Source organism: Amblyomma americanum, chromosome 8 (genome assembly GCF_052857255.1).
Source record: "Amblyomma americanum isolate KBUSLIRL-KWMA chromosome 8, ASM5285725v1, whole genome shotgun sequence".
NCBI classification, from domain to species: domain Eukaryota; kingdom Metazoa; phylum Arthropoda; class Arachnida; order Ixodida; family Ixodidae; genus Amblyomma; species Amblyomma americanum.
This window is the reverse complement of record NC_135504.1, coordinates 39,734,294-39,757,427: the sequence shown is the minus strand read 5'-3', so window position 1 is coordinate 39,757,427 and position 23,134 is coordinate 39,734,294. Positions and strand designations below refer to the sequence as shown.

General features: G+C 47.4%; 2 protein-coding genes across 2 annotated transcripts; both read right to left on the bottom strand.

Moving 5' to 3' along the window:
* Nucleotides 1-1,103: 1,103 nt before the first annotated feature.
* Nucleotides 1,104-8,546, bottom strand: LOC144102322 (uncharacterized). Its single transcript, XM_077635623.1, has 3 exons — nt 7,986-8,546; nt 6,112-6,344; nt 1,104-1,774 (listed from the first exon to the last, which is right to left on the bottom strand). Exons 1-3 carry the CDS (start codon nt 8,544-8,546, stop codon nt 1,420-1,422), a joined length of 1,149 nt encoding a protein of 382 aa, XP_077491749.1. The 3' UTR covers nt 1,104-1,419.
* Nucleotides 8,547-13,176: 4,630 nt separating this feature from the next.
* On the bottom strand, nt 13,177-17,307 carry LOC144100232 (uncharacterized). Its single transcript, XM_077633250.1, has 3 exons — nt 17,284-17,307; nt 15,008-15,190; nt 13,177-13,353 (listed from the first exon to the last, which is right to left on the bottom strand). The coding sequence occupies exons 2-3, from the start codon at nt 15,178-15,180 to the stop codon at nt 13,191-13,193; spliced, it is 336 nt and encodes a 111-aa protein (XP_077489376.1). The 5' UTR covers nt 15,181-15,190; nt 17,284-17,307; the 3' UTR covers nt 13,177-13,190.
* Between the last annotated feature and the right edge of the window lie 5,827 nt (nt 17,308-23,134).

Genomic DNA, 23,134 nt, shown 5'->3' with positions numbered 1-23,134 from the left:
AATTTCTCTGATATTTCAAAAAAAAACGTAAGAACGAAAGGCTAAGTGTGCCGCCGTCAGCACGTTTAACCCGAACGCTCGATTGCGCGTCGTGCATTCATATTACAGCCCCTGAGCGTTAAGTCCGAGACCATGCTGCACGGTGTTTGCGGGGGCTTGTGAAAGCTGGTGCCCTGCTTCCAGGCTAACATTGAGATCCAGCGGTCGACGCCCAGCGGCGCTAATGTCAGTGGTCAGACACGCGCTCGAGCGTTCGTGTTAAAGGTGCTGACGGTGGCACACAGTTATATAGTATTGGTTGCAAGAACGGGGAATCGGGTTGCTGGGAGTGGGCAAGGACAATTAGGATTTGTGGACAGCCCGATTCGGTAATTGATCTTGATAAACTGAGGCTTCTCAGGCCTCCGTAGAAGGTGAGCACTGGATCTTGGTCAAATATGCGGCCCTCGGCCACCAAGCATACTCTATAACTTTCGCCGGAGTCTCCATCTGATGTCCCCTCTCACATGCCAAGATCTCCAACCACGAGCTTCCTCGACTACGTAAGCATGTCGCCAAACGTTCAGAAAAGTTCACTTGAAGTGCGGGCACAATTCTTTAGAGTAGTTGCGTGTTGAATTAACTATGATAACGGCATACGTTGTACCACTGACTCTCCCTTAATTCAGAGACCTAAAATCGCCTCAACAATTTTTAAACGAAACCCCCGACCCTGTCCTTACTTCCAATCACAGCTATATGAAGCAAAGAAAACGAAGTCGGATTAGAAACAACTCATTTCCTGGGCAAATATAGCTGCTGAAGATGACCAGCAAACAGAACCGAATTAGTTGCGGCCCGTTTTTTTAAAGCTAAAGCTTCACTACACTAGGTTTTCAAGAGAACAGCGTCAGTGCAGTCACGTGACACGTGTCAGGTGGCCGTCACTTGACCTACTCACGTCGTCACAATCTGCCCACCGTGCAGCTGGTGGCAATGAACTGCCCCATCGGGCATCGGGCATTTCATCGACGCTTTACAGACAATCCTTTCGGCAGTGTGTGTGGCGTTTGTGAACGTAGCCATGCGGAGGAAGCTTTCGCTTCTCACTAGGGTTAACCAAAGTTTAGACCACAGCTAATTTTTGTATTTATAGCCTCTTGTAAATTTTTAAGTTCGCTTTTGTGTTCGCGCGTTTTTTGTATTTGTTGTTCGGCCTTTTATACCCTTTCTTGCAACCCAATGCACACATTTTATTAATTCATCCGGCTAGAGCAGATTGGCTCGCGGCATTTCAACACGAGTCAAGCATGGCGCCTGACTCCGGACGTCGTGGTGGCCATGGGGAGCCGAGCGCTCACAGCAACACAGAAGTCCCTATATACACAATCCCTATATTCCCTATATATACAATCCCTATACAACGGGGACCACCAGCGACTACTGGCGCAGGCAGGTGTCCCGGCACGTGGCCAGGCTGTCGAACCGGTTGGCCCCAACGAGGCAGCGGTGCGCGAACAGGGTTCCCAGGGAGGCGCTGGCGCACAGTCCCCGACCGTTGGGCAGGAGGCGCGCAAAGTAAGGGAACCGTAGCTGGCCCGAGTCGCAGGTGGCCGAAGCCGGTGGGCGGCAGCGACGTCTTCCCCCAGCGTCGCACTGGGCGCGGCACTCGTCCAGGGACGAGTACACGTCCACGCCGCCGCCGGTGCTGTTGAGCGGGCACTCGCCGTGGGGGAAGTCCCACTCGGCGCACCGAAACCCGTCGAAGTACCACCAGGCCCCGACCACGTCCTGTCTGCACCGGGACATGAGAGGTTGAGGTTGTTGAAAGCTACCGGAGGGATTCAGCGGATTTTGTCCCGGCAATTGCTCCTCTATAGGTACACTTAGTTGCTAAATAAGGTCCACAAATCAGGCACATACCTGAGACCTGACTGATCTACATACGTCTCACTTATGTACATAGGCCATAGAACTGATTGATCATACATAGACCTGACTGATCTACATAACGTTGAGAACACCTACAACAGTCAGTACTCCATTCCTGTTGTTGCCATCTGCAGTCCAAATCAGAGTCCTCGAAAAACTTCAAAACAAGGCGTGAAGTCTCGTTTCTACTTTACTGTTTTCGGCGCGGGTAGACAATGTCCTGAAGGGAACTGTGAGGGACTCCCGTCTTCTTGAGGGAAGCGAACTACACAAACGTTTCAGCGTTGTACACAGGAGAGCACATAAGATAACGTTCTACATCCCCGCACACATCACGTGTGGAACACAGCGGAGACGATGCCAGAACTGTCTTATACAATATACGCAGGGATACGAGCAGAGCCCGTGCGAATACGTCGGAGTGGTTGGAAAGCGAAGAGTTTCATGCATCGTGCACGGAAGTTACGCTACGAGTAACGCTAACAGCTTTCACTATGAAACTAGCAACAGGACTAAAGGGATTAAGGTGTCCGGTACGTCGTCTTCAAGAGCTCAAGCTACTTCGCGCTTTCCAGTAAATTCAGACTTCCTTGAACCCTCTGCTTAGAAAGCTCGAACCTACATCTTTCAGGTCATCAGACAAGCACGATAACCATTGAGACACCGCGCCGGCTTCATTTCAGTAAATACGCATGATAAATTCGAAGTGGTTTTAATAACACGTTGTAATTAAGACCAATAATCCCTAGAGCACTTTACCTCTACACTGAATACCTACTGCCTATACCGGTCTGTTTGGCATTCCTTTTACATTAACCGGAACAGAAAACTTCGAAGGATTATTCCACATATCGACACTGACTCGCTACGAGCTGTTGAGAATGCCATCCCCTAAAATGCACGTTCAGTTCTCCTTATACAGGGATCCGGACAGGAGAACATTGTAGCATTTATTCGCATACCCACTATTGAACAAGTGCTTCAAAATATCGTGAGTGAATTCTAGTACGTACGCCGATATTCAAACGGGCACAATACATGCAAAACCTACCAGGAAGCACAGTTTTGTGCCCATAACTTGAAGCACAAAGACTGAACAGCATACTTGTACATCAGCGCACGCTCTTAGAAACAAGCGGGATGCAGCGCTTCCATGCCGCTCGCATTATCCATAAAAACGCAAACAGCATTCACATAGTGGCTGCAGCTGCGCCGTTTCAAAAGCAGGCGCGAGCTTGAGCAGACGTACGCATTACTGTCACGATGAAATAGTCTCAAATTCGGTTAGCTATTCCTCCAGGTGCAGCCCGAACAGAACAGCAAACAGGTGGTTCTTGCCTGCAGGTACCCTAAACTAACGATGCTAGAAAAATCACCGAAAGCAATGAACGTGTCAAAGAAGGAACTATTTGAAAGAAACAGTTAACGTCTTCATCAAAGCGCGCAGCCATAACAACACAGCGCGAGCTGAATTCCATTCGTGGCGCTAATAAGCGCCGAGTTACATTGGTGTTTTCGTAATGTAGCATCAGAAATGCTTACTCTGCCTCTCTATTCGCGAAATTTGTGCACGCGTGAGCGCGGTGCATGAAATAGCCTCTCGGGACGAAATGTAAGCCATCTCTTTTCGAGGCGACCTTTACTCAGCTTTGAAAATGAAGTGCCCGCAGGCCACCGGCGACGGCCACCGGATCGGATGACATGGATGGACGAATCCATACGTGTGCAAAGAAAGGGGAGTCGGGATTCAACTCGTAGGTTCTTCGCGGTGTTTGTGCACGCGGCCATTCGCGCCGGCAACGACTTTTATTCAGGAATCACACTATAAGCATTCCTCCAGCGCCGCTTGACTACAACTTTAACAAAACGTCCCGTGCTCCAGTCTGTAGCGTTACAAAGCATCTTTGGTGAAACATCGCTGTCCACGACACGCATCGAGCGAACGTCTACACGTAACAAGCAATGCAGACCTTTCAATGAACAGCACTCCATATTCCGGACAGGCGATAACAAAGATTAAAAAATAGATGTAATCCACCTCAGAAGGTGAGTGTGCGTTTCCGGAGGTGCCAAGTAAATCGAGCTAACACGGCGCAAACTAACGCAAAGTTCCATTTCGGCCGTCATTCACGGGCTAAGCGGTATTTCTTGCCGCGCATGTATACCTTGCAACACGGAAAAGACAGCAGACAGCTCGCGAGGAGCAGCTTGCCATCACGGGTTGCGCACCGACTGCCTTTCCGCGCGTTAGGAAAGACACAGCGGCACAGATATAAGCGGCATTAGTCGAGAATACGATGACTTGCGCTGCTTATAACGCCTTTTACAAACGAGGACAGGAAGATTGTCGCTGCGCACATAATCTTCTCTGCACACACAGCTCCGCTTAGAATGGTTTAGCTAGGAGACCAAATTAATAAAGCATGATCGTGTAAACTCACCGTAAGTGGACAATTAAGTTGGATTTAATTGAAAACCTAATCCACGAAAGAACACGCCGACGACACCGACACACCCGTGCACACAGTTGTTTGCAGCCTGAATGATTTTCCACCGTTCCGCGGTAAAATGTGTAAAACGTGAAACAGAGAGCCTTATCAGGGTCGTACCATCGCTCGCACTCTTGCCATGTGTAAGCTTGATCTGGTATCCAAGACCACAGAGGGCAATTGGTTCACTAGCTTAAATTCTTCGCACACGATTTAGAAACCATATTGTTTTCGCGAAAACAAAACCGAAACCTTCCTGCTTTGCTTATACGTGCCTCATCTCCCACCGAATAGTGTGATGTACAGTTTTAGAATAATAAAGAAAAAGCTTCATAGCACAACGTCTTTTTTGCGTGTGTTCCTGTTTTGAAAACTGATATGGGTGACATCAGCGTGTCATCGGCTCCGAAGCAGCAGGTGTATGGGAAGGAACTAAAAAATACTGGCTTTGTTATTGTTGCGTCGCAGCACTTTTTCACGTGAATGAAACTTCAAAGGCATAAATAGCATTTGTTAATCGCGACAAGACCATGCTCGTTGAGAGACTTCTAACGGTGTTTCTAATAGATGGGTACATCCTTTAAGCCTTACACAAGTCTTTCCCCCTTTATTTTAAGATCGTTTTAAATAAAAATGTAGAATCGCCGATTAAATGTTTCTGAATTAAGCGCGCTGAACAGTAACGATCTCGAGGTTGAATGGAATTGTCTCGAGCGATCTTTTTAAGGGAGAGCGTGTTCGTTCGATGTAGTAAAGTTTGCGGGCGCCCTTACTTCAGGAATGGCTAAGTTTCCTCGCTTTACCGGCTAGCATTAAAAATTCTTGAATTGGATTCAAAATATACGTCAAAGTATAACGAAAATTCAGCTTTTCAAGGCTTCTAAAAACATTATACAGGAGGGCGTTGCGTTGTCTTCACACAATATCTTTTAACGGCCGAAATAGCGAAGCAGGTGGAGGACTTTATCCATAGTTGCGGTCACCCGATGCAGTTCCTCTCAGCATGTAGTGCAAAAAGAAATTGACATTGTTCTGTTGATCGTGGAGAGGCAGTGCATATTATGGGATGAAAATAAATTGGGATTGTTGTAGACTGATCCATAGACTATAGACCATTTATAGTCTGTAGATATTAGATAGACTGTTTATGGACTGTAAGGCTGTTATAGTATTTAGCCCACAGGTTGTCTATAATATATCTATATGCGAAAAGAAAATAAGGTTGTTATAGATTTAGGCTATAGAGTGTCTATAAACTGCCTACTGCCAAATGGAAATTAAGGCAGTTAAAGATTTCCGTCTTTAGATAGTCTTCAGGCCGTCTATAGAAAAGGAAAAATTAAGGCTGTTACACACTTTAGTCTATAGATCGTCTATAAACTGCCTATTTAAAAAAAGAAGAAAGTGTGAAGGATGGCAATAGAGTCAACAAAAAGTCTATAGAAAATTCAAAGATCATTTTTATAAGGGAAGGTCATATTTAGACCCCGCCAATGATGGACGCGACCAGTCCTATTGTCAAAACGTTGGCAAGAATCCTGATGCGTTCCCCTTCCATCTTCCTATCTAGTGGAAGAGCCGACAGTGCACCGTTTCAGAGCTGGCAGGTTCTTCGCTATAAAATCTAGCGGCAATATGCGGTCATAAACGCGTTGCCCCAGCAACTATAGACGTCAAGTTTAGGCTCTCCCAGTGCGTCCAAACGGCTCACCTGTGGCAGGCCGTGAAGAGCGGCTGCTCGTAGCAGGTCTCCCTGGTGGGTCCCTGGAGGAGGGCGCAGGCGCGGTGGCACTCTTCGAGGCTGGCGAACCGGTTTCGACCCCTGTTGCACACCGCCACGCGGTCGGCACCGCTGGGCACGCACATGCGGTCCCGCGTTGAGGCCCGGTACTCGTCCCGCAGAATGGGACAGTACGTGTAGAAGGCCACGCCGCAGGCCCCAGCCTGCACGGAATGGAAGTCGACGCCGCGTAAGCAAGTCCACAACAATAAGGGAGGGAACTCTTGATAGGTTGAAAGACTGCCTATTTAATTAACAGGTGCATGGCAAGAGATTAGTTGATGATATAAGTCACTTACTGACGAATCGTTGGTTGAATTACTACTTGAGTGACGGATTATTAGTTTGTCGATTGACGTATTTACTTCCTCAGTGCTGTATTCCGCCATTTACTGAGAGGTAACTTGCCCCGCAGAGTGGCTCAGTGGTTAGGGCGCTCGACTACTGATCCGGAGTTCCCGGGCTCGAATCCGACCGCGGCGGCTGCGTTTTTATGGAGGAAAAACGCTAAGGCGCCCGTGTGCTGTGCGATGTCAGTGCACGTTAAAGATACCCAGGTGGTCGAAATTATTCCGGAGCCCTCCACTACGGCACATATTCTTCCTTTCTTTCACTCCCTTCTTTATCCCTTCCCTTACGGCGCGGTTCAGGTGTCCAACGATATATGAGACAGATACTGCGCCATTTCCTTTTCCCCCCAAAACCAATTATTATTATTATTATTATTATTATTATTATTATTATTATTATTATTATTATTATTATTACTGAGAGGTAAAAAGAAAGCCTGCTCACAATACCGCAACCGCTTACCGTGAGACACGCGCTTAAAATTCTGTAAAGCTGTGACAGAGGATGAAAAATTGCCCAAGAAGAAAACGCTTCAGTGCGATTTTTTCCAGATTATGGGATGGAAGGAGAGTCCTTTCGTAATTAACTGCGCCAGCGACAATAGCAAAGAAGTCTAATACGATTAGGCATTAGAGAGCCGAAGCGCTCGATAATGACTCCACCCGTTTCATGATTTCACAGTGTTTTTTTACAACCACAGTACGCATGGTCCTGCATCTAAAAGCGGACAGGTCACAAGGCGTCGCGTTAATGTAAGAAACTGATTCCTTCTTGAGTGTGGTCGTGAGCACCGCCATTTGAATTAGCTACAAGCTGTGCGTACCAGAGCAAAAATAAATTAGTGTAAGGTTAAAACCGGCTTTTAGATTTGCAGCTGGCTTTCGCAATGTATTTCCTGCGTCGCACCAAAGCAACCCGGTTCCTGCGGCAAACACCTACGGCAGCACACTAGCAGCAGCAGCCAGCTCGATCGAAGCTTGTACATCCGCTAGAGAATTGTTCACGAACGCAAGCTCCGTTAATATTGAAGCGTGTAATCCCTCGCACGCCTGATAAACGGCACAAGGATGCAAGAAAAATAATATTAATTTAAACTATCGTTCAAGATGTAGAGAGCTGCGACACCTCTCTGGTAGGGTTAAGGCAAAGAGTCGTTGCAGCGAATTTTGTGCGAAAAGCAGAAAAATGGCACGAGCCGGTCTTTTATACTCCCAACACTAATGAAACGTCGTTGTGGGCAAATTCTCGACCGTAAGGTGCTATGACGTCACTGAACACCTGTGACACGGAGCCGGCGGTGAGCAGGTAAAACTCGTATGCGTGAAAACAAGGGGCGCGCAAAGATCGCTTCGGCAAATGTCTCATATGCCACGTGCGTTTTCTGCTGACAGCCAATGCGACGTCGCGGACCAAGCCTCTGGCTGCTGTCTCAATGCTATCGCGTGCTTTCTTACGGGCGTCGGGGAAGTCGGGGGCTCTGTCACCGCGATGCTTTCCGTCCAGTTGCCCCTCGCCATGGTCGAATCCGCGAGTGGCTGCGAGCCCTCGACCGACTCCGTGGCCAAGGACACCTGCAACGACCGCGTCTCTTCGGAGACCGACTTGGAGCGGTTCCCGCTCTGTCTACGAAGCAAGAGGCCTAGACGCGGTGGTCCTCGACGTTCCCTGGAGGTATTGGCCCCGGCGTCGCTCACGGCTGACGAGAGCAGCATCCAGTTGGAGCTCGCTGCCAGGCAGATGGTGGCCGCCAGCAGGGTCGCCCCAATGAGGCCCGCTACCGTGCAGGCCAAGAATGGGCGGCTAGGCCGGAACCGGCCACCGGAGGCGTTGGCCCCCGAGGCACCTGAGGCCGATGAGTCGGCGCCACCGTCGCAGCTGGGGGCGTCCAGACGGCGCGCCTCGCTGCCCGGTGCCCAGTGGAAGTAGCTGGTGTCGGCTACCCACGGGATGACGCCCCGGGAGGCCTGTTCGGTGCTCGGTGCAGCGCACCCAGAGCGACCGCTCGCCTGGGCCATGGCTCGTTTCGTTCTCCGCGCGCGTTCCTGGCGTGCCCACGAGGAACTGGCCACGATGGCGATGATGAAGTGAAAACAGGTGACGAAGAAAAATAATGTAGCCAATGCCAAAATTTTGTTTGGTCTCGGCTGCAAAAGAACCTTCGCTTCAATGGTGACTACCTAGAGCTTGCAAACTGCACACACACACACAAAAAAAAACGCCACTAACTCCTTTCCCGCTGCCTCTTATTTGCGTTGATAAAGACGTCGGCAGCAACAGCAAAGGAAGAAATGACGGACGTATGATTCAACGTCGGAAAGCGAAGAAAAGTACGTGGAAGACGCCAGTGTGTTATCATCACTGTTTTCTTGTTTGCAGGTATTTTGCACGTACAGACGGCAAATATGATAATAACGATTACGATGAGAATTCCGAGGATCGCTTCGGCAAAGCCCATAAAGAAACACAGCCAGTCAGGTTAAGTGGCAAACACACAAGACATTAATGGCCTGAAAAGCCTGTAAATAGGAGAAAGAAATACACGTGCCGCCCTCTAGGAGACTACCCCACACAGAATTAAATTTTAGCTGACTTGCCGTGCCAACACCTGATTTTCTTTCTACGGATCCCTCGCTGCTCTTAAACAACACACCTGTCGGGCGCGGACACCTATTGGGCGCTCTAAAGCCCGCCACGCACATGCCAGGAGATTACGGCTGCTCTGGACTCATTAGGCAGAAAGCATTTCAGGCTAATAGTTTGAGCAGCGCATTGGACGACACAGAGTAGAAGAGAAAGACCCAGACACCAGCGCTGTAGGTTCTACTTAAATTTGTCCCGTCTAGAGTGCTTCCTACACTTTTTGGGATCAGCCGGACTGCTCGGAGGGTTGTAACTCTGTAACACACTGTGAGTGCTCAGTGAGAGAGTTCTTTTTTTTATTTGTCGCTGCCACCCTGCTTTGAGTACTTTCTTAATCCTTTATTTCTTTTGGAGTGAAAGCTGTACTTCTTGCATGCAAAGCTGAAGGTCATGTCGCGTTGGGAAAATGCCCTTCAAAGGAGCGCAGCTGTTTGCTACGCGCCGTACCACGTGACTCACCGTGCTTCGCTGCCAGGGCTGTGGCGCGGAAAGCCCGCGGCACTCACTCGCTCGGCAGGTGTGCCTAACCACGTGACTCACGTTCGCCCAAATATAATCGCGGGCGCTGCTTGGTGTTTCGCAGAGCTGTGGAAGAGCCACGTCCACGAGCGGGTCCCAGCCGTGCGACTGTAGCCTCGTACACATGAGCCCGACGTTGCAGGTCGAGTCGGGGGTCGAGTTGAGCAAGGTAAACTCAACTCGATGACTGTCTGTTTACATGAACTCGATACTAGCGAGTCGACTCTCGCGGCGCGTCCTGCGAGTAGCGACCGCAGGAGTAGTAAACCGACGCCTGCTTCTGTTCTCCCCTGCAGAAAATGCTTTCCCCAAGCGTGAAAGAGGATTAAGTGTTAAATTGCCGAGGGGGCTGCGAGTCAGCTCACACTCTGCAGTCGGGCTTGCCCATCCCGACTCAATGGTCACTTAGGTCGACCCCCTGGCTCATGCAAACCCCCAGTGTGTATCGATGGCGCCAGGCCGACTCTGACAACTCTGCAGATTCTAGGCGCCGAGGCATAGGCTTAGCAAAGGTAAGTTCGAGGAAACGTGCTAGGTTAGAAACAGAAACTGACGATAATCCGCAGGAAAGGCCAAGCTTTACCCAGTGTTGAACAATAAAGATTGACCAAGGCTCGAACAGGGATAGAGGAACCAAAGCTAAACTGTGTGTAAGCATGCTTAACCGAGCTTTCGCTCCGTACAACCAGGTCCAGCTGAGTTGAATTCAGCCAATTTTTTTTGTTTTCTTTATCAGCAAGCCTTGTGTGGGTGCATTTTGTTACACCTTTTTAGATGTAGAACACTAGGAACGCCATGACGGCGAAAACTGTCCGGCGTTTCCTTCTGTGTGAGGCCTCCATTTGCCCGTGGCAGGGGGCTTTAGGTGGAGTCCTTGCTTTCCACCAGCCACCTCTCCGCAATGACGTCACCACTTGTTTCTCCTCAATTCTCCGACGCAATGAGGAAAAAGCCTGAGCATCGTTGCTGGTTTAATCGGTGATTGCATCACCATTTTAAATGACAACGAAAAACTGTTTGCCCTGCTTCAGTCAAAAGTTTTATGCATTCGACTCGTTGCACGTCCAGCATTCTTGGGCAAAAATTTTGAATATTAAAAAACTGTAAGTTACTAGTATAGAAATGTTGAAGGTGATTGGTGGTCCACTCTTCCGATATGTAGCAAAATCTTAATTTTTATACTGTTTCCATCGCAAGCATGGAGCAGTTAAGACGGCCGTAGAAGATCAATCGGGACCGCTTTTCTCGGTAGCAAAAACGTTAATAGCAAAATACATTCAAGCCTGCCGGCGAGACATATGCGGATATATTGATTGTTATAGTGAAATCTTGCAAAATAGGGAAACGAAATGCACTCAAAAACTCTTTCCCTTTCAAAAATGCTTTTGTCCAGAATTGTATGGTATGAATCACCTCAAATTCTCAAAAAAATAATTTCAGCTCCCCGTAATTATCATTGTCGGCATCCAGAAGATGAAATGGACATGGGCAGGACTTGTAAAGCGATGACAAGATATGACTCCTTAGGCTGATCGATTGCATTCCAAAAGGAGCCAAGCGTAGCAAGTTGCAGCAGAAAGCCTGGTGTGCGGTTGAGATTAGGAAGTTTGCGAGGATAAGGTAGCCGCATCTGGTCTAATGGTCTAAGACAGGTTTAAATGGAGAGATGGGGGGGGGGGGGGGGGTACTGGGGTACTTTGTCGTGCCGTGGACGTGGTTAGGATGATGATGATTTATACAATAATAATAATAATAATAATTGGTTTTGGGGGGAAAGGAAATGGCTCAGTATCTGTCTCATATATCGTTGGACACCTGAAGGAGCTGCCATAAGGGAAGGGGTAAAAGAGGGAGTGAAAGAAGAAAGGAAGAAATAGGTGCCGTAGTGGAGGGCTCCGGAATAATTTCGACCACCTGGGGATCTTTAACGTGCACTGACATCGCACAGCACACGGGCGCCTTAGCGTTTATACAAAAATGAGAAATGCGATGCACGCAGTCCGATCCAGAACAGGCAATGCTGTTTAGAAATGTAAGCTTAAATCCGAGCTTAACATTTCCATATTGCATGCTAAGACAATTAGGCCACTTCAGTGTGTTTAACGATAGAGCAGCCAAGGAAAAAAAATTTGTTGCTTGGCTAACTAACATTGAATGTAGGGTGTACGCGGAACCGACGCATCACCGGGTGCGTGAGTTCCGCGATTATGCAGGCACGCGGAGAACACGAGGGGATTTTTCCGGTCGGTACCTGGAGACCAGCAAGCTTAACTTGATATATTTTTAGTTATAGTGATAGCACTTTCTTATTTTCCATTCCAGGAAAGATCAACGACACCTGGAGGGCATCCTTGAGGTCATGTAAGGACGGGGAAAGTTCTGCTGGCGAGCTTTCCGGCACCTTTCTCCTCTTTCAAAGGCTATATCAGCATGATCGGGTTCTGCGTCGTGCTCCTGCAACATCCATTCGGGGCTAATCTCTGACAGAAGTTCTCTCCGTCGTCTGCCAATCACAGCACAGCGCGGTAACGCCTCCGCCCCTGAGAACAAGAATCTTAAGTTCCGGCTCAATGCAAGTTTAAAAAAAAAAAACACTGACAGCAACTACATTGTGCTTTCGTTCTCGGTAAAATCTGATAGCTGGTTAGCTGGATCTACCGTGACTCTTCTGAGCGTCAGTCGGCAGATACCAGTGCTTTAATTGCTTTGAAAGTTGGAGATGGCGTTGGAATATTCCCGGAATATTCCTCCGCGCCACTACGACTCAAACTGCTGACATTGAAGATTATTTGAGCAATAAAAGTACGCATGCGATAGTGATGCAAAAGGTGTCCTAATATTCAGACGCGTAATCCTTGGTTTTCCGTAGAATGGAGATGAGAAGTCTCAAATGATGGCCCCGCAGTGGACTTGCAGAAATGGCCGCTGATAGCGAAACTAGCCTGTCATTATTCACTCCTATCTAGCCCATAAGAGCTTTGTTTCCGATGGAAGTAGCTTTTTCGTTATTATGTACAAGCATAAGTAATTCATAAATCGGCCCTAATGGCATATTTAATTGGCCGAGAATTCGCCTATTTAGGTGGCCGGGCACACACGCCTCTACAAACATCCGGATCCGAGATCCGAGGGCTTCTGACATCACAATTGGCCTGTAAATTGGAGCAAGACCGACAGACAGAACGATTTATTTATTTATTTATTTATTTATTTATTTATTTATTTATTTATTTATTTACTTACTTACTTACTTACTTACGTACTTATTTATTGAGTGACTGAGTGAGTGATTCATTCTTTCATCCGTCCACCAATCTCAATTCATTCATTCATTCATTCATTCATTCGTTCATTCATCCGTTCGTCGTTCATTCAGTCATTGATCAATCTGCAGCCAGTGCTGGTGCGTGGCGCCAAGACCTCAGAATGGCCCACCACACAGCTCTGGATTCGAATGAACAATGAATCGCATTCGCCTTGTGCGCGTTTTATTGCATCCCTCACTGAGGGGGCACATAGTCGAAGGAGTCCACCTTCTCCTTCAGCGGCTTGGAGACGTTGACGGTACCTCCCTTGCGGCCGGCGATTGCTATCAAGGGACAGTTGGGGTTGGGCGCGCATCTGTAGTGACACTGGTACAGGTCGCAGGCTCTTAGCAGACACCTGCGCCCACAAAGGGAAAAATCAGTGACGTCACATCAGCGGCCAAGCGCGCTAGCATTCAGGGCTGCTGCACGTAGCAACGATTATATAGTAGTAATTATTATCAATTTACTTTTACGTCGCAGACTAACACGCACGCAAATGGTCGTCGTGACGAAGCCTTGCGAGGATCGACTGAACCCCGAGAGAGGGCGTTACATCAATGTATGTAGTTACGTTTTCATAATAAAAATACACTACAACCAGATACACGTGTTACCACTGGAGCCTACAAGGTTTTACCTGCAATGCATCGCAAAGCTTAGTGCACAAAGCCCGCTGCCGGTCAAGCCGTACACGGGAAATTATTGCAGAAGCGCTTACTTATGTGCGTAGGGGTGCGGATCACTTAGCTTCGACCCTGACAAAAATTTCTTTAGACAGTCTATAGACTGTCCACAGAGTTTTGTTTATAAAATCTATAGATAGCATATAGGCGAATCCTAGACATTAATCAATCGGCAACACGAATTCTACAGACTCTCTATAGGCAATCTATAGATCTATAGATCTATAAATTTTAGTTGAATTTATTCTATAAACAATCTACAGACAGTGAATAGACGGAAGAAAATATCTACAGGAATGCAATCGAGGGGATGAGAAGTCTATAGACCACTTTCTGTAAGGACAGGACGTGAGTAAATGTGTAAGCGAGGGCGGCGAGGAGACGCTGTTCAGACATTAGCACGCTTTCAGAGGCGAGGATTTGACCAAGCTATGCCGCTCCACGTCTTTTGCAGCACCATCTTTGTGCATTCATAAGTTCTTTTTTTCTAATACAATATATCTTACTTATCAATCTATCTGCAAACGAGTTGTGCAAAAAGGACGGACAGCGTACTGATATGTACAGCATGACCTCGTTATAGTGACGTTGAAGAAGACCGGCGAATACTTCGTTATATCAGTAACTTCGCTATATAGCCCGTGTTAACCGAGCTCACAAGGGGAATCGTCATTCCTTCGTTATACCTATTATTTCATATAAACTGTTTCGTTATACCGAGGTGCGACTGTATATAAAGGTGTTCGGATGAAGACCACATGCTAAATAGTACAGCTACTATGAATAAATGTAAGTCGAGCATTTCAGTTCAAGAGAGGAACACCGTTGTTCACATAACAAAACGAAGCTATATGAGACAAACAAAAATTCAAATAAGCATGCAGCGTGACCGGAAAAAAAAATAAACCAAAATAGTTATTTGCATTCGAAGCAAACGCAAAGATAAACGCGGGAATAACAGCACGAGGGCAAAAAAAATAAATGAAACAAATGAAACCATGAAACAGAATTTTAAATATTGGGGTTCACGAGGAGAAGACCCTTTTGCTAGACAGAGTTATTAACGTAACCTTTTGGCGCCTTTCCCAGAAGTGACATCAATTCCGGTCTGGTGACGTTGCTTAGTTTCAGCCAATGGGAATGATTCGTCCGGGGACGTCACTTCCCTCCAACCAATGGGAATGCTCCGGTCTGGTGGCGTCACTTCCGTCCAGCCAATGGGCGAATATTATGACAGATGACGCGTTTTGGCCCCTTGGGCTTCTAACATTAACTTGGGACGAGCAGCCCAGCAGCGTTTAAGCGGAAAGCCAGAGCAGCGCTTACGTGTAGTGGCAGGGTCGTGGCACAACGGGCACTACTCCTGGGTATACTCCGTGGCCCGGATATATTCCGGGTAGCACCTTTCCTGTTAATGGCTCCTCCTTGGTCGGGGAGTCACCCATCACAGCAGTGCATAGCAAGGCCGCCGCCAGGAACAGCATGCTGGTTGACGCCATCGTGGATTAACTGCACAGTAGTTACAACGCTCTCAAACCACGCTGCGTATCCCAAGCGACGCATGTTGGGCTTAGACTGCTTGGCTTAGAGATGCTTCTCTATTAAAACGTTCCGTATGAGTTGCGCATATTGAACTACGAGAATGAAGAGCGCGTGTAATATGAAAAAATAATCATAAACACGGTAATCAGCATGCTTTCTAAACTTTTGTTTATAGTTTTCATATGAATTCCTTATCGTTTTGGCGTGAGTTTCGTATGACGTGTATGGCTCTTATATATAGCTCGCATGAATTCCGTCCTTTCATTACGTGTTGTTTATCGTACTGCGCGCACAGATTCCAACTTCTATGCAAGTAATGTGAGGAACATGAAAATCACGTTGGTTTTCGTAGTGCACACAACGAAAACTAAACGAAATAGTGAGAAACGTCATACGCAACGTTTCACAGGAGATAGGCTAAGGAAACAAGAGGGAGAGGGGGATAGGTATTGAAGCAAGAACTTGAGCTAGGTACGCAGAAGGCAAGACTCAGTCCGCGCAGAAACTTTCCGGCAAGAGAACTTGTCTACGACTACGTAGAATTGAAGGTGAGACACTTTCTGTTTAAATGTTGGTCAGTGGACAGGAGCGTTTCTTTCCGTTCGCATGCTCAAGTTTGAGTACAGTCCTGAGCAAAGTCTGGCGTCGACTTTTACTGCCGGTGAAGTGTTGCTGCCACTGATTTTGCAGTGATTCGAAAAGCCGTTTAATGCGTCGTCCGTTATCAGTGTAAAAAGAAGGCCGGTGGAATTGAGCGCCTCAAACTACGTCCGTTGTTTTGTTTTGTTTTAACTTTCAGACCTGCATTTTTTACGGTATAAAACGGGCCACTTCAACGAGCTTTCCTGCCTATGGTCTGCCAGATACGATTAACGGGGTGCAACGCCCTTTTGATGATATCTGCAGCTCTTTTATCGACACTATCAGGTTTTCTTTTGTAGATTTGCACTCTCCCAGACAGTCTCTAAGGCTTAGTCTCTCATGACGTTTCCTTATTTATCGCGCTCAGTGTACTGCGCGCCCTTATGCCTACACGTCCAATTAGAGTGGTGACAACTGTTATTCCGTTGGCAGCCGTCAGTTTCAATGGCGCAGCTGTCACCACCACCAAAGATGGAGCTACGAAGGTTCTGCGCGTCCCCTGTGACCTGGTGACAAAAGGCCTGTGGGGCTAAGTTGTCGGTTCTTATCTTCATTTTTTTCTCAGTAGAAGTCTATTATCAATTGTGATAACGTCACCGGACGCGCATTCACTGATATTAGCCACCCTAAAGTGAAAAGGTGGCAGAACGGGACTGTTAGGTTCGCTTTTAGTATATACGAAATTGTCTGTTTCTGCGTAAATTTCAAAAGCAGAGCTTATAAAATTTTTTGGCAGAAGTATAATTTGTAGTGTTACCCTGTTGTTCAGAATATTGAAATGCTAACAGGCTCATCGTTCCACCGTAACACAGCTCAAGGCAGAGACAAGTCTAGCTTTCTTGGGCAAAATTTTGAGAATTGGAAAATTGTAAGGCACTTATGGAAATATAGTTTAACAACACCTGCTGACGGGCTAGATGGTGCATTGCAGATTGACGCAATAATAAGCGCACAGGTCAACACACACAAGAGCAGAGGAAGACACGGACTGGCGTTATGTCCGTGTCTTCCTCTGCTCTTGTGTGTGTTGACCTGTGCGCTTATTATTTCGTCAATCATTATGGAAATATATATGAAGCTCCATTGTTCTGATATGTAGCAAAATCTTTCTTTTAAAGTGTTTCCATCGTTCGCACCGAACAGTTATGACTGCCACAGAAAACCAATGGGGAACGCTTTTGACGATAGCAAAAACGTGAGTAGAAAAAAAAAAGACTGCCGTCGGTTGATCTGCGGATATATTAATTGCTATACTGAAACCTTACATTATATGAGAAAATCGCGTTCATAAACTGTTTCCCCGCTCAAAAATGCTTTTGTTATGAATATTTGCCCGCACAGCCCGGCTATCTGAGGCCGGCTGCACGTGGATCGGGCCAAGACCGCACAAGGAGGTATGTCGCGACGGCTGAACTCACCGCTCGGTGGGCTGAAGAGTGGAGCTTCCAAAGGTGAATGCAGCTTGGGCGCTTTGCGCCTTATATATGCCCGCCGCCGGGGCCGTCACCTTATCGGCCGTGACCGACCGGGTGAACCGGACACAACCGCCCAAACGGCGGGACGTCATCGTGATGCCGACCAGCTTACCCTTCCTTTGCACGTGCTGCACCCTTCCCTTCCCGCGTCTCTCGGTATGGCGCGACACTTGACCGGTCAATGGAGAGAATGAAAACTTCAGACCAAAGTCTTTGCTGCGACCGTCTCAATGTCGGTGGGAGGACGGGACGGAATGTGCCCGATAAGCCGCAGTGGCGCTGTGTCCGTGAGCCAGGTACCTGGATGTATATGGCGTGTTTGAAGCCGCGGTAAATATCTGAATCTATGGTGAAACTGCTGTTTCGAAATTGGCTTTGAGGAAAACTTGTGTGATGCTAGAATTGCGCTTGGCTCGAGGATAACGGCAGTTGCAACTGGCGGTTTAATGTCCGGTTTCGGGACTTTGCGAATATAGTGGATAAAAAAAAAGATTTGAAAGGTAAAAGAAATAGCGAAGAGAAAACCCTAGCAGTGGCGCTTTGGTAGAAAGTTGCCTTTACTCGTGTAATGCGGCCTTGGTTTCGTCTTTCCTGTTTTCTGTACGCTGCACAGATTGCGCAATGCACAACGTTTCCTGTACATTGTACAGACAGTCTAAACTCAGTATCCTGCAATCGCAGTGCAGACTGCACAATGCACACCATTTCCTGTACACTGTACAGACACTGTACACTGTAACATACTGCGATCACTGTACTGACTGCACAATGCACACCATTTCCTATACACTGTACAGACACTGCACACTGTAATATCCTGCGATCACTGTACAGACTGCACGATGCACACCATTTCCTGTACACGGTACAGACACTGTACACTGTAGTATCCCGCAATCACTGTACTGACTGCACAATGCACACCATTAACTGTACACTGTAATATCCTGCAATAACTATACAGACTGCACAATGCACACCACTTCCTGTACACGGTGCAGACACTGCACACTGTAGTATCCAACAATCGCGCCAACAAACCTCGTTTGAAACTTTAGGAATGAAAACTTGTCAGCACGAGGAGATGAGAGTTAAGGCTGGGCCTATGAAACTATGCCATTATATTATGTACTGCCCAGAGTACAACGCGGAAAGGCATGCGATGTTCGCTTCCTTCAAGAAGACAGGAACCCGTCACAGCACAGTCCAGGACATTGTCTACCCGAGTGGAAACCAGACATGCAGAAGGGAGGCTGCACGGCTTCTTTTAACATTTCTGCAGGACAGGATCTTGTTTCTAAATGGTGACAGCAGGAACGGATTATGGCGTACTGTGATGGAATGTGTGCATAGATGGTGTCTTCCGGAGTGGACTACGTTATACTGTGAGTGAATGTGTGTATAGATTATGGCACTACAATGGCCTATGTTCTACTGTGACTGAAAATGTGCATAGATGGTGACTTCTGGAGTCGACTGTGATGTGGACTGTGTGGATTGATTGTGTGCATAGATGGTTACTGCGAGAGAGAATGTGTGCTATTACAAGAGACTTTGCGCATAGCGGGGTAGATGCGGCAGGCTTTAGGACATTGTTAATATAGAAGAGACGCTACGGTGCAGCAATTGCCGGCCGTTAAAGCGAGGCTAACCCCACCTGTAGCATTCGACACCTCAACTCAACTCAACTGTATGCCATGAAAAGATAAAAGAAGCGCTCCAATCATCACCCTGCAGACAAAAGCAGCCCTAGATGCAGTTGTGAGCCTATAGCTAACTTAACTAAAAGGTTAAGATAGCCTGCTATCTCTTTCAACGCGAAGCACGGGTGCCCGGAATCAAACCACAATGTCGAACAATTACATGGTGCTGTTAGGTTTTCGATATGTTACAACGCTAAGTAGCCCACTTATAGAAGTTAGTTATTGGGCCGCGTATGTTGATAAAAGGACTGAGCTTGCAAAGCATAAGTGGAGAGTAATGCGAGTTAGCCAGTTGGTAGATAATCGTTTTGAGCAGTGGGCGCGAAATGCGTCGGCCAAGAAGCTAAACTCTGCATACCTTGCTTCCAGATACAGGGTGTTCCAGCTAATACGTACCAAAAGTAAAAAAAGAAAAGCTTTCATCCAAGCAGAAATCAAATGAATTTTCCTATGATTTATGTAAAGTACCCGCTAGTATTTTTCTCGTTTCTCCTATTTTAATAATAAGTCAACATTAGTTATGTAACCTTTCAATGATGTCTTCAAACGCTTAGACGTCGATAGGAAAGTTCTCAGGCGCCATAAAAACGGTCCGATCCAGGTTCTACCGACGGAGTAGCCTTAGCGTAGCCTTATTTATGCGGCAAAAAGGAAAGCCCTCGAAATTTAATAAATACCACATGACAGTGTGCTCCGTGTGACCAATATGCGCCGCAGTTACAACGCTCTCATCCGCGACTTCGTAAAGCGGCCCCTGCTTTCTGCCTTCTGAGCCGAGCTTTTCGTTTCGCTGGTTCCGAGGTAAGGGCCAGCAAAACAGTTACAGAAAGAATTCGCGACGCCCATTACTGTATAGCGATATATGCTCACTCACGATAACAGAATACAGGTCCTTGAAATGCACGTGGAAAAATAATGACAATATCTTGTCTTTGCATTAAAATAGTGTGACAGTAACGAACAGCGACGCATATTAACACGCTGGAAAATGGCCCGTTAACTGCGGCGTTTCTTATGAAGAAACAAAATAAAAAATAAGCATAACGATGGTTTGGCATTTGCTGTCCATAATACGTGGCTTGTTAACGTCCAAAAAGCGAGCTTCGCACGGCCGTCTGTAACGGGAAAGGGTTCCAGGTAGTTTTTCGCAGTGATATTCGCGTAAAGAATGTGCTCGACTAAGTCGCCCTTTGCGAGAATGTAGCACTGGCACCTTTTCAGCACGTTCGTGGCAGCCTCCTTGGCGGCCCTAGCCTGTATACCTTTGCAGACATTTGCAATTTCCGCCTTGACTGCTTGTGGCGTAGTTGTCCGTATGCGGTGCACTCGGTCCTTCACATAACCCCCCAAGAATTCTAAAGGAGTTAAACCAGGTGACCTTGCAGGCCAGGCCACTTTTCTTTGGAGGCCCCGTCAAGCCATGTTTTGGCAAGGCTGCTGCAGTGGGCCGGTACCACATCATGCTGATGCCTAGTGGTAGGTAGAAGTGCAAGGGGCAGGTTGCAGCGAAAATCTGTGACTGGGCCTCGTAAGATGTTGTCCAGGAACCGCTGCGCAGCGAGCCTATGGTCAGGAAATGCGGGTCCAGTTATTCTTCCCTCAAAGAACCCACACCAGACACCGAATGACCGCAAGTAATTGCGTTTTGATTGCGCCACCCAGTCTGGGATCGCATCGCTCCAGCAATGCACGTTATGAATGTTGACTTGGGTATTTCTGGACAATTTAGCTTCATCCCTTCAAAGCACCCTGTCATTAAAGTCCGATATTTCTTAAGCCTCAGGTTCACGAAGTCAAGCCGACATTGCAGGTCTGTGCCTTCTGAATTTCGCAGTAGCTGGAGGGGATGCGGGTGTCTTTCCTTAGAATTCTCGACAATGAAGACTTAGAAGTGAATACGTTAGCAGTCACATCCCACAAGCTGGCATGAATGTTGGCTGCCCACTAAACCCACAATGTCTGGTTGGGGCTCTTCACTGATGGGCCCATCTCTGAATTTGAACGACAGGCGAATAAAGCTGCCCTTTCTCGCAGAGCGGAAAGAATGGCGAAGGACGGCAGCAGATGAGGCCGCTCATCTGGCAGTCCAGCGCAACACATAGCCCAGCCGTAAACAGCGCTAAAGGCTCGTGAGTGGAAAAAACTATTATTTTGGTCATCGTTATGCCGTCAAACGCCCATTTCTTATGGTCATGGGGGTCTATATGGGAGTCGCACACGTCGTTCGTTTTAATGCGAAAACATTTCTTGGCTCATAAGTGGCGTCACTGGAAGTTGTGGGCAGAGCGCGTCCGCACAAACGCAGTAAAACTAATGCAGTCTGGTGAACGCACAGATGTCTCAGAAACGTATCTTCGAGATGTGTACTGAGGCGTACATGCGTAATTATGAGCATCTAAGTCGTAGGGGTACGTTTCCGGTGAATTTACTGCATGATTGGAGTGCAGTCGTAGCGCCACCATGCGGTACCTACTGAAACCCCCCTTGCAAAGTACGGCGCTGGTTCAGCAGACGGCACGCGCGTAGGCGCGTAGACGAGATGGCGGACGCGCACTAGGGAGGAAGGACGCGCAGTAAGAGAAATGGTTTCGCATTACTGCACCTAAGCAGGCTTAAATGCACTCCTGTAATTTTGGCACCGAAAACTACATGCGTCATGTGGTTCCATGCACCGTGCAGAAATTGAAAACTCTCCATGCCTGCATCCATAGATCAGTTGCATTTCATTGTTTCTTTGGGTTTCGTAGAACGTCAGCATTCGGTCATGTGACCCGCTATGTTACCAGATATTGACCGTCATGTCCTCGTGATGAGATCACGGTTCATCAAACGACCAGCGCAGCCCGCGTTACCAGCGCCGAGCACTTCATCGCGCGCCCGTTGGGATCGGTGTACTAGCTTAGGTTCACAAACTGTGTAGGCGTTAGACTTTGTTGGAGGTCTAGCCATTAGCTAAAGAGGGCCAGCAGCTTTCGGCTTAGTTTAGCGCGCTACGAGGCAGAGCGTAGACACGTTGGCATCTATATTTTGGACGATGCCATTCGAAAGTAAAAGTTTACAAATGTTTAGAAATGCTTAGAAGAGTTATTCGTATTGTGCATCAGTTTCACCATGGGTTGGAAAATGTTCGCCTTCGTTTGCCGAGGATTGGGAGCTGAAAGCAATTGATTCGGAGGCAACATAAGTAATCGCCCAGTCATTGTGCAATCTAGGCGCGGAAGAGACATTTAAAGGTGCTATAAATAGGTATTTCGAGTGCGCAGCTCAATCACACGATAAGTTACATAATACGAATCAGAAAAGGCATCATACGGTATGAAGAAATATAGCTGCTGTTATAAATAACGTGCTTACGAGAGGGATTCGGGGAGTTAGAGAGGGAAATATTGGGGATGAAAGTCATGGTAAAAAACCTTAGCAACAAACGATTTTCTCATGCCACTACCCTGCTTAAAAACTGAGACACGGAACAGGTGGCTTTCGAACAAGACCATCTCCGCGTTTTCATGCTGGCAGCCACGTTGGTTGCAACCGAGACGTTTATTTTAGGCACCTGTATGCGAAATTTCAGTGATATGCTGTGCAAATCTCCAGGTGTGGGCTCCTTGTAAAGTTCAGTTGTGGCGGTCTCAGCTGTACACGGTACTGGTATTACAGTTTCGAAACCCTACAGTTCATCCGTTATGCAAAGCATGCCTTCGTGGACGACATATCATCGCTCCATTGCTCAAGTTTTCACCAGCCGTTAAGCATAACACGTGCTGACGTCTAGACTTTCGAGCAGTACCGAAGGAGGGTCATTGCTGCTGTTGATGCAATGCCGCTGCAATGCTGACAATGCATATATGCGTTCTCTATTCGAACATCGTATGTACGCCCCTCTTGTTACTTTAGGGATAATCAAGATAAAGAAATGCAGTTTTGGGGGCATAGTGATCAGAAATAAATATGCCAGATGGGCCAAGTGGTTAAGGTTAATTGTTATACGCATAGAGCAAAAAGCATGCCATTCAACGTGTAATAGCAGGGCGACTGTTGATAGACGTCCTATAGCCCGTTAAAGGCTCGGAAGGTAATCTTAGGGTTGCGGA

Coding starts and splice junctions, on each gene's coding strand:
- LOC144102322 (XM_077635623.1), bottom strand. CDS start 8,546: ATGGCCCAGGCGAGCGGTCGCTCTGGGTGCGCTGCACCGAGCACCGAA. Junction 6,345..7,985: donor CCCCGACTTCCCCGACGCCC/GTAAGAAAGCAC, acceptor CATTCCGTGCAG/GCTGGGGCCTGCGGCGTGGC. Junction 1,775..6,111: donor CTCTTCACGGCCTGCCACAG/GTGAGCCGTTTG, acceptor GTCCCGGTGCAG/ACAGGACGTGGTCGGGGCCT.
- LOC144100232 (XM_077633250.1), bottom strand. CDS start 15,180: ATGGCGTCAACCAGCATGCTGTTCCTGGCGGCGGCCTTGCTATGCACT. Junction 13,354..15,007: donor CCACGACCCTGCCACTACAC/GTAAGCGCTGCT, acceptor TTGTGGGCGCAG/GTGTCTGCTAAGAGCCTGCG.